At 39.8% G+C, this 11,015-nt stretch overlaps 1 protein-coding gene across 1 annotated transcript; it reads left to right on the top strand.

The window, feature by feature from the left end:
- Positions 1 to 748: 748 nt before the first annotated feature.
- On the top strand, positions 749 to 9,351 carry ehd2b (EH-domain containing 2b). Its single transcript, XM_042743571.1, has 7 exons — positions 749 to 1,228; positions 2,247 to 2,725; positions 3,860 to 4,036; positions 5,727 to 5,824; positions 7,514 to 7,926; positions 8,161 to 8,325; positions 8,407 to 9,351. The coding sequence occupies exons 2-7, from the start codon at positions 2,505 to 2,507 to the stop codon at positions 8,962 to 8,964; spliced, it is 1,632 nt and encodes a 543-aa protein (XP_042599505.1). The 5' UTR covers positions 749 to 1,228; positions 2,247 to 2,504; the 3' UTR covers positions 8,965 to 9,351.
- The last annotated feature ends 1,664 nt before the right edge of the window (positions 9,352 to 11,015 follow it).

Raw genomic sequence — 11,015 nt, 5'->3', positions numbered from 1 at the left:
AGCATTCCAGCATCAAGAGCACATTTACAAATCAAACATACACAGCACAGCAAATGTAGTCACCCTTTTAATCAAAGATTTTTTTTTTTTTTTAAGGAAGATTATTGAAAAGTTCCCAGACACAAAGCCTCCCTCATTTATATATATTTTTTGTAGGCATATGTATGTTCAGACACTTTTACACATTTAAGATAGAATCACTGAAAGATCTTCGAACCGTTCAGAAGCAAACACAGCGAAAGCAATGACATGGAAAAAAAAAGAACAATAATGTAAAGAGAAAAAAGAAAATAGAACTGTAAGAATTTGAAGTATAGTACTACAGATTAATTTTGTATTGTATTTATTGTGTATAATGACACTTTTTAAAAAACTGTACATTTAGTAAAACTGTAAATTAAACCTTGCTTCTTTTATGAAACAATCACACTTGTTTCTGTTTGCCATTTGACTTGGTTGTTTTTTCAAGGCTGATGGCTAGATATTTATTTGATTTAATTGTGTTTATGTAATGAACTTACTGGCCAGTAGGGGGCGTTGCTTAATCGGGTCTGAGTCGGAGAGGCGCAACAGAGCACAAAGATCTGCCAAGTCTCTCAAAGGTGGTCTGTCATGCCATCATCAAGAGTCACGTGACCATCTGCTCTGCAAACAGATCTCTTAGATCAAACAAAAGCCAAAGAAATCATAATAGAATACATTGCCCCATGGTGCAGCATCCACTGAAAGACAAGCACCACCACACCCTCAGGTTTGCAGGCAGTAGTTTATGTAAATGAATGACTCTCCCTATAAAACGCTTGACTCCACCCTAGCTTGTTGATGCACTCCCTCACTCCCTATCCCCACCCTGGTTGAAACCCATTGTCATCACTCACCATCCAGGGCTCTCCCCTGCTTCTGCGTCAGGCAGTGTTTGAAGAAGAGGTGCAGAGAGAAACGTAGGCAGGGAAAGAGGCAGTACTTGTGTGCATGCCTTAGAGCTGATTTTGCTGGAGGAGTCAGAGGCACAGGCAGATCAGATCGAGACCTCTCATCTGAAATACATGAAAAATCTGAGAAGGACCATCATTTGAAACATTTGACTTGGTGCTACTTGGGTGCGTTGGTCAAAGATTGTTCTTCTAAAGTACATCTTCATGTGTAGAAACTCTCCAGGGCTGTAGAAAGAGTGGTTAAGGTTCATCATCTCTTCAAGTACTTCAATCCGAGACTTGGCATTCTCCAGGTAAGAGGACAAATCTTTAGCTTTTTGGAGTGTACCTTTGCTTTGTGTGTTGCACTTTAAAATCCCTTTCTGATTAGATATAGTTTCAGAAAAAAGTTCGGAACAGTTGGTTCATGCATCGATGAACCAAGAAAAGGTCCAAACAAGGGAGCAAATGCCTTTGGCCTTTCCTCAGATTATTTGGCACACATCAGCGTTCTGGTTCTGTAATACTTATGATAATTAACTGAAGCTCAATGCTTTTCCAAAAGAAGTCAACTGTTTGTGTTGCAACTGTGGTGAAGGATGCCACAAGGCATTTTCTTTCTCCTGCGCAACATGTGAGTCTTATTACATAAAGTCAAATCCCAACCATCATGCTTTTGCCAAGGCAGCCGTGCAAAAGTTGAACTTTTATTACAACACAACTAGTGTCTTTTCAGAGGCTCTAAATTTGGCACAACCTTGACGTGAGAAACATGCATTTAACTTCTGCATGAACTCCATTTTGATTCAGAATAAGTCTTCTTGCTAAGCATGATGCGTTTGTAGGGAGTGTTTCGAATCCACGGTGAGCCAAATGCTCATTAGTGGAATTACTGCAAAATCCTGTCAGGATTCAACAAAAACGACTGAATACGCTTGTGTCTGACACATCACTTGTGTATTCAGCCCTTTACACACCGTAATCCTTCACTCATTTAACTTTCCACTGTAATCCGCCGCTGGAAAACATGTCTCACTCTTTTCAATATACGGAAATAAGTTATGAATGTGTGTTTGTGGACGCAGAGTTTGGGTGTGTAAATGTTTCCAAAATGAGCACCAACGTTTTCCAGGGACATGCATGGACAATGCACTCCACTTTGCCTGTAGGCTGAAAACGTCTCTTTAGAGTCTTTATTTGAAGATAAATGGAAAAGCTAGGCATTTTAATGGGAGCAAGGCCTGTTACCCAATAAATAAAACACCTACAGTATAAGTATACAATATAACCTTTTACCATTGAATCTTCCATTTATCTTTTTATGTTTTCCAGGCAAAAAATTCATTTACTAAAACAGAAGAAACCAGGGGTTAAAAGTTATATAACACTGTATACTATAGTTTGCTTTATAACTCCAGCGTACATCCCTTAAACACTGTAAACCTTTGTGGCAGAACACTTAGGTACATTATATAAATACTGAAAGCAAGAGAAGAGTCTTCACAGTCATCCCAGAGGACACGTAAACAGTGCAAGACAGAGCCATAAATTAACTGCAAAGGAAACTCTGAATACTCCCGCAAGTCGAAGATGTCACGCTGGGGACGCAAGAATGTCAAGAAGGCCCCTGAGGTGATCAGGACAGTTACCGAGGGCCTCAAGTCACTCTATCGAAAGAAACTCCTGCCCCTGGAGCAGTACTACTGCTTCGATGACTTCCACTCACCGAGTCTGGAGGACGCCGACTTTGACAACAAACCCATGGTGCTAGTGGTTGGGCAGTACTCCACAGGAAAGACTACCTTCATCAAGTAAGTTCCTATAAGTCAGCTATCTAGTGCTTTTTCTGAGTCTAGGGCTTTTAGGGGGTTAAAAGTCTGTGTAAAGCCAATCTAAACACATTACAGATGTTAGAAATGTATTGCTGAAAACATGTTACAAAGACTGTGAACTATTTACTGTAGTACTGAATTGTGTAGTCAGACCGTTAAACAGTTTTCCACCATTTTGTGTTCGGGAGCTTTTGGGCGGGCCTGAAATCATGTCTCGTTGATGCAGTGGAGCCACTGAGCATGACCCTAACAATATAACTAGAGCGCATTAGCATCAGTAGTTCACCGCTCAATCGTGAGTTACTGATATTACCGTAAATTGCTAAAGCTTACTACAGTTTACTAGTTAGGCTGTAAATGCATATTACCTGTTGTATGGACGTGTTCTTGTGGCTCAGTGGTAGAGCATTGTGTTAGCAGCGCAAAAGGTTGTGGGTTCAATTCCCAGGGAACACATGTTAGGTAAAAAGTGTTAGCCTAAATGCACTATAAGTCGCTTTGGATAAAAGTGTCTGCTAAATGCATAAATGTAAATGTAAATCTAGTTGAGATACAAGAAGACGCATCCATTCAGGTTGTAGCTGTATTTGACAGTTGATTGAAGCGGCAGCTTTCCCGCGAGTGGGTGTGGTTTCAGCAACGACAGAGGACACGCCCCCAGCGTTTGAGAGCAGAGAATACTGCTTATTTTTTTTTAAGATTTTGACAATTTTTTTTATTTACTTGACGTTTTTTTTTTTTTTTTTTCATATAAATTTGTCTGGGTGGTTAACATTTACAATATTGCTTTACACGGACTTTAATGTAACAGTATGTTTGACAGAAGCTAAATCTTTAGTGTCTGTGTGGTTATGGCCCTGGGTAGGATTTTGGGAGCCCACTAGGTGTGATTTTCTGTCTATTCTCTGTCTATATAACATTGGTTTGAACCCAGTATTAAATTCAAGGGTTGGTTTTAGGTAATTTAGCCTACTGAATGGAAATATATAGCTGAACTAACCGGAACTGTTCCACAATGTTTTGTTTGTTCTGGAAGATGACAGAATAAAAACCACAAGGTTGTTAAAACTATCATGTCAACACTGTAACCATGGCTTTGTTCTGTCAACACAGGTATCTGCTGGAACAGGACGTCCCAGGGAGTCGTATAGGGCCGGAGCCCACCACCGACTGCTTCACCGCTATCATGCACGGAGACATGGAGGGCATCATTCCTGGAAATGCCCTGATAGTAGATCCCAACAAACCCTTCCGCAAGCTCAACCCCTTCGGAAACACCTTCCTCAACAGGTGAACAAAGTCATACAGGCAGATGTTACACTAAGCTTCTATGTACAACATGACATGAGAAATGAGGGTGGGTTGTGTGGAAGAATGTGTCGACTGATCCGTCTGCTTACTCTGGGCACGCAGGGAAGATAACAGAGAAACAGTGTGTTAGTTTTTGCTCTATGGAATTTCAAGCGTCCGTGCCAAATTTCTAAAGTAGGAGGGACTTTATTTATTTGTGGAAAACTTGTGGAAGGGAGCGATATCACAAGAGAGGGCAATGAGCGCTAATGTGCCTTAAGCAGAGCTGCAACATGAGATCATTTAGAGGAGTCCACCAAAGTTTAAAGAGAACACCTTGTTTCAAAGTTTTCTTTACATAATCAAATACATTTACATTTTATGAAGAAGGGATTTTTGCATTTTCTGCATGAATGGTGCTTTACACTAGATTGTAGTGGGTGGTTGCCAGAGCATTGCTTTGAGGTTGCCAAGGTTTTTTTTAGCTTATTGCTGTGCAGTTGCAAGTGTGTTGTGTGATTGCTTAGTAGCTTTATGCCATAAGTAGCATTCATGTAGCAAAAATGATATGGAACAAATGATCAGAAAGTTTAACAGATCTCAATTTATTGTCATTTGTAACAACTAATTAAAAAGTAATAACGTTTTCCATACACCTTGAACACATTTCAGTGTGTACGTCAATCATTATTTTCTAATATATATATATATACACACACACACACACATATGGTTTATTTAAGTCTTTGCATGTACAAATTGCATTTCTATTGCATTTTTTTAAGAGATCTGAACAAAACAAAAAGCAAAACAAACAAATAAAAACAAGAGCATTGACCCTAATATTTAGAACAAATTTATAACCCTCTTTAACAATATTAATTTGGTGAATGAGATGAACCATGCTGGGTATTAAAATACCAAACAGTAGCCAAACAGTGGAAGGAAAGTAAGCTGTAGTTCAAGTCCAGGTCATCTGAATACCTCAGTCATCTCATTAACCTTGCCAAGAGAGTTTCAACATAATTAGCTTTCAGTTGTCTGTCAGCACCAGAGGAGGCGCTGTTTTGAGTACCAGGGAGACTTTATCAGATCCAGTTTTACCCTGGTCTCTTCGGATGTATTTTTGCAAACATGTTTTGAGAACTTCTTTTCTCCTACTTCCTGCCCAGGGAAGCATTCCACTCGTTAAACTCGTTTAAAGCAGGAAGAGACCATGTTTTTCTATGCCGCAGATCATTAGTGACAAGTATTGTTTGATTTTGGCAGCGCTGGTCATTTTCCCTCAGGAAGCCCTGTGTGTTTCAAGCACCACTTCCACACAATGGATCGGCCTGGGAGGAGTGACGCTAGAAGTCTGCTTCTTAAATCACACACAACAGCTGTGATAGGATCATGGATCTTTTTTTTTTTTTAGCTTTTCTCAGGGGGAGAGTGATTTTAACTAAGCTCCTGAATGTTTGATAATTGTGCTGCGCCCTTTTGAGGAACCAAATCACAGCTGTTTTATGCATAACATGATGAGACATACAGTGCCTCTTAAGTGTAATTTAGACAATTTTGGACATTTATAACACTTACAACATTAAGCCTTTACTTCACTTACCCATTCAACCAGGAGGAATAATTAAATATATTAAAGTTTGGTTCGATCACTGAATGCAATAAAACTCATCTCTGTCTCTGATAGATTCCAGTGTGCTCAGATGCCCAACCAGGTTCTGGAGAGCATCAGCATCATTGACACCCCGGGCATCCTCTCCGGTGCTAAACAGAGAGTGAGTCGAGGTAAGCTGACTGGAAAAGCAGGGGGAGAGGGGTTTGGAAGTATGTTATGCCAAATTTCAATCCATTTCCCACTTGAAATTTAATTTCATTTAAACTGGTCTACAATGTCTCTTTAATTCAGTGTTGAACATTAATTATTAGCTTTTCCCCATAGTCCCTTGTGAAAACTCTAAAATACTCCACAATATGCCTTTCAAGCTATTTCTACTGGTAAAATACTTCATGTTTAAAGATTTAAAAGATTTTAACCCAGTAAAGACCTTCAGAGAAACTTCAAGTATAATGTATTAAATGGAGTACTTAAAAAAATGATGATACTGATCTGAGACATGTTTCAGAGTAAACAGCAGATGATCAGACTCTAGGCTCTCCCACAGAGAACATCGCTGGGTAATCTTAGTTTATCAGTGTGTGCAACACTGTGTGCTCTCTGCTTTTCCTCACATATTTTCCAGCAGTTGAAGTGACGCACGGAATGGGAAAGTGAGCCATTAAGGTGTTATGACAGGGAGAGGAAAGGGAAGGAATGTGAAGGCATTACATGTATGTAGGAGGGTCTGTAGGATTCAACTTTCCAAGCATATTGTTCATACAACATGAGCACATAACCACCCAGAAGATTGTTAAAGAGCTAATAGGGTCTCAAAATTTGAAAATAGTTTCATTAGAGCACAACAGCTGGGTTCCAGAATTACAATCCACAGAACAGGGGTAACTCTTCTGCTTCAACCCTTATCGAAAAAAAAAAAAAAACTTGAACCAGCTAATTAAGGCATTCAGGATTATTTGTGTTGGAGCATGGTTGTAAGTGAAGTATGCAGGAAGGTAGCCCACCAGGTGTAGGGTTGGCTACCTTGGCACAAATATTCAAGACAAGCCTACCATGACCTCCAAGGTTCTCCAACCATGCTCGTGGAGAGCTTCCGTCCTGCAGACTTCAGCTACAACCCTGCTCCAACAAACCTGTCTGTAATTACTAATGGTGGTTTTCTGCTGCATGGTACGACTCGGCTCGGCACGGCTCGGCACGGTACGGCTCGGCACGGTTTGCGTTTCCACTGCAGTTTAGTATCGCTTTAGAGGGGGCAAAACTTTCTGGTTGTTAAAAAAGGTGCGCTCGTTCAAAACAGTTGTGTTCGATCCTTCGCTGGCTGTGCTGATTTAAATCAATCCGTGATCAGCAGAGTTTACACATCACATTTTGGTAACGGTACGGTTCACTTGAAACCTCAGCCGAGGTGGTACTAAAAAAAGTACCAGGTACCAGGTACTGTACCAAGTGGAAAACCCCCCAAAAGTAAACCGTACTGAGCCATACCATGCAGTGGAAAAGCGCCATAAGTAACTTATGATTAACAAGTTCAGATATGTTTGATTGGGGTTGATGCTGAATTCTGGAGTACAGTAGCTCTCCAGGAGCAGAAATGGAGACCCCTCTTGTACAGCAATAGTGTATGCTTTTTTTAAGAGAAAAGAGTTGGTTGTAATTTGGTTTTGTTATTTGCAATGCTTCTTGCAGTTCATTCCCTTATTAAAGAATTAAAGTAGAATTTAAGTTTGACACTTTTTCAGATTAACTGATACTTTCTTGCGTCAAATCAAATCAGAGCTGGTGGGTTTGATCACCACAAACTCTTTATTAAAGAGTTTAGTCTTTTTTGTTCAGTTTATTCTTCTTTCATTTTGTAGGATATGACTTTCCAGCAGTTCTCCGCTGGTTTGCTGAACGTGTGGACCGGATCATCCTTCTCTTTGATGCTCATAAGTTGGAGATCTCGGATGAATTCTCAGAGGCCATCGGGGCCCTCAAGGGCAATGAAGACAAACTTCGTGTTGTGCTGAACAAGGCTGATATGGTTGACACCCAGCAGCTCATGCGGGTGTATGGAGCTTTAATGTGGTCTCTGGGGAAAGTGATTGGTACTCCTGAGGTTCTGAGAGTGTACATCGGATCCTTCTGGTCTGAACCTCTTATGGTGACCGACAATCGCAAGTTGTTTGAAATGGAGGAGGAAGACCTGTTTACTGATATCCAGAATCTGCCACGCAACGCAGCCCTACGCAAACTTAATGACTTGGTCAAGAGGGCCCGTCTTGTGAGGGTATGTTAAAGATCATTAATCACTGCTTTGTTGACGATGTCAGAAGGTAAAACTGATCGAATGCAAACACTTGGATTGGTTCATCCAAGGTTTCGTCATTTACTTACTGCATGTTGTTCCAACCCTGTATGGCTGTCTTCTGTGGAACACAAAAAAAGATATTTTGAATAATATATCAGTGTTTTGTGTCAATGCATTGAAAGTCAATAGGGTCTCTGTATGCTTCACTCACAGGTACATGCCCATATCATCAGTTACTTGAAGCAAGAGATGCCGTCTGTCTTCAGGAAGGACAATAAAAAGAAGAACCTGATCTACCAGCTCCCGGTCATCTTCTCCAAGATTCAGCTACAGCATCATATCTCTCCTGGAGACTTCCCTGATTGTGCCAAGATGCAGGTTAGTGCAACCACCTGGTCCTTTTTTTGAGGGTAAAATGTCATTTCTGTTGCTTGAAAGAGTCTTTCTCGACTTTCCTAGGAGCAGCTAATGGCACATGACTTCACCAAGTTCAAAGCCCTGAAGCCCAACCTGATGGCTATGCTGGATGAGTTGTTGTCTTCCGATATTGCCAAACTCATGCCCCTTCTAAGGCAGGAAGAAATAGAGGCTGGAGTCCAACCTGGGGTCCAAGGTGGGGCTTTCTTGGGAACCCGCGCCGGACCCTTTGTGGAAGGTGACCCGTTTGGAGAGACCGTGGAAGAAAATGGTGAAGTGGGTGAGGAAGACGAGGAATGGGTGGTGACAAAGGACAAGCCCAAGTATGATGAGATCTTCTACAATCTAGCGCCGAACGAAGGCAAACTAAGTGGCACCAAAGCCAAAGATTGGATGGTGAGCACACGGCTGCCAAACTCCGTGTTGGGCCGCATCTGGAAGCTCTCGGATGTGGATCGCGACGGCATGCTGGATGACGAGGAGTTTGCCCTGGCCAGCCACCTGATTGAAGTGAAACTGGATGGTCACGGGCTGCCCCCTGAGCTGCCTGCCCGTCTCATACCTCCATCCAAACGCCGACAAAAAGGCTCTGATGCTTAGACAATTCGCCCACGTGGCTTCCACTGATCCTTGTCTGCACTTCCTGCATGTTGTCCAGCTCCACAGCAGCTGCAGTACATCTCCGTTCACTGTATTTTTGTGCCATTTTTGTACTCTGGTCATTTTGTAACACGCAATTAATGTCTTACTTTGTATTCCTGGTTCAAATGCAACAATTCAAAGGTTCTCAGCTGGAAGCCAAAGAGTGTTGTGATAAACCAAAGTCTGGTCTCAGTCATTTGGAAGGAATGTTGCATCTGTCGCCATTCTTTTCCTGACGGTAAAATCATATGACATCACATCCAGAAATGCTACACACGACTCAGTTCATAGAACTTATAATGGCTACCGAAATAAGGGCTATCAAAAAAAAAAGAAAAAAAAGAACTCTTGTAGATAACAGACATTTACAGTATTTTCATTATTGTAGAAATCTATAGACTTGGCTTTTTATGTAGTCAGCTAAATCAGAATGTGAAGTCAAGACAAGCACTTAAAACTCTGAAACTCCTTTGACAGCAGACCCAAGGAGGCAAGTGAAAACCTTTCTGAGATTTGTTTTTAGAACATTTAAATTATTACTGTCAAATGATTAATCGCGATTAATCGAATTCAAAATAAAAGTTTTTGTTTACGGAATATATGTGTGTGTACTGTATATATTTATTATGTATATATATATACAAACATGCATGTATATATTTAAGAAAAATATGTTATGTTTATATATTAAATATATTTATAACTAATATAAATTATAAGAACATACATGTATGCATGTTAATACATGTAAATATTTTCAAAATATATACATGCATGTGTGTATTTATATATACATAATAAATATACACTGTACGCACACATATATAATGTGAACAAAAACTTTTATTTTGGATTCGATTAATCGTGATTAATCGCTTGATTGCACTAATTTAAATCAGTTTACTAGCATGTTGCTGTCTTTGCTTTAAAATCAAAAATGAGATATGCTTTATATTTCAGTTTTGTTTTGTTTTTGTCTTTTTTATAGAAAGAGCTCTATGCATACTATGAACGAATGTCACAATATATATATATATATATATATAAAATCAATGTCATACATTTTAAAGCAAAACTTTGGAGATTTCTTACTGACTACTGTAAACAGCTCCACTGACTGCTTCATTTATCCAGTGTTTTCACAGTAAATATATTGAGCTGAATAAAGACCCTTTGACTGTACCTTTTTGGTTTGAAAAGACATTTTTACAAAAATAACTGCACTGTAAAAGCATAACACTGATATGTTAAATGTTGAAGAAGAAAAAAGAACAAACTGTACAAACTATAAACCAACATTTAACGCCAAACTAGCTAGCCCATATTAAGTTTGTTTTCATTTCTTTTTCATTATTATATTTAACGTTTGTGTTTATGTAATGTTTATTGCTAGAAAATAACAAAAATCCACAAATCAAATATCAAATTTCTCTAACAGGGTTATGCAATCCTCACTCAAAACAAATAGAAATTTAAAACAGCTTATATAATATTTAATTTTACATCCCTGGGTGGACATTTAACATGTTCTCCTTTCACTCACTGATAAAAAACAGACTTCTGAAAGTTAAAACAAACTATTTGGTATCCTTTCAATGGAAAGAGCCTTTTACAAATCTCGAATGTTTTGGAAAGGAGGCACTAGCAGGCAGAAAAGCTGCAGACTTGTGCACACATATGCTGTAGGGTTGCTCGGTGACAGGCCAGATAAACAGTGAGTCACAGATCTCCCTGCCAAAACCCCATACCACCATTTTCCATCCTCCAGCACATTCACCCGTTCCTCTCTTTGCTTATACTTTCCAGCTCTTCATCATTCCAGAGGCTGTGTTATAACTTTTCTCACATCCTTACTCAATGCCTGGGTTGTTCCTCTTCTCTCATACAACCCCACAACCTGTGAGCGCATTGTGTGTGTGTGTCACTGTGACCCTTTGGTTTGTGAAGAAAGAGAGGAAGGGTATCTCCCTGTTTCTTTCCTAAATTTCTTAGTGGAAAGAAACACAAAT

This window comes from Cyprinus carpio, chromosome B18 (genome assembly GCF_018340385.1).
Source record: "Cyprinus carpio isolate SPL01 chromosome B18, ASM1834038v1, whole genome shotgun sequence".
NCBI classification, from domain to species: domain Eukaryota; kingdom Metazoa; phylum Chordata; class Actinopteri; order Cypriniformes; family Cyprinidae; genus Cyprinus; species Cyprinus carpio.
The sequence above is the reverse complement of the archived record's forward strand: the minus strand, read 5'-3'. Positions and strand labels throughout refer to the sequence as shown.

Excerpts from the sequence above, each read along its gene's own strand:
- ehd2b (XM_042743571.1), top strand. The coding sequence starts at position 2,505 with ATGTCACGCTGGGGACGCAAGAATGTCAAGAAGGCCCCTGAGGTGATC. Across the intron at positions 7,927-8,160 it reads AGAGGGCCCGTCTTGTGAGG|GTACATGCCCATATCATCAG; the intron begins GTATGTTAAAGA and ends CTTCACTCACAG. Across the intron at positions 8,326-8,406 it reads CTGATTGTGCCAAGATGCAG|GAGCAGCTAATGGCACATGA; the intron begins GTTAGTGCAACC and ends CGACTTTCCTAG.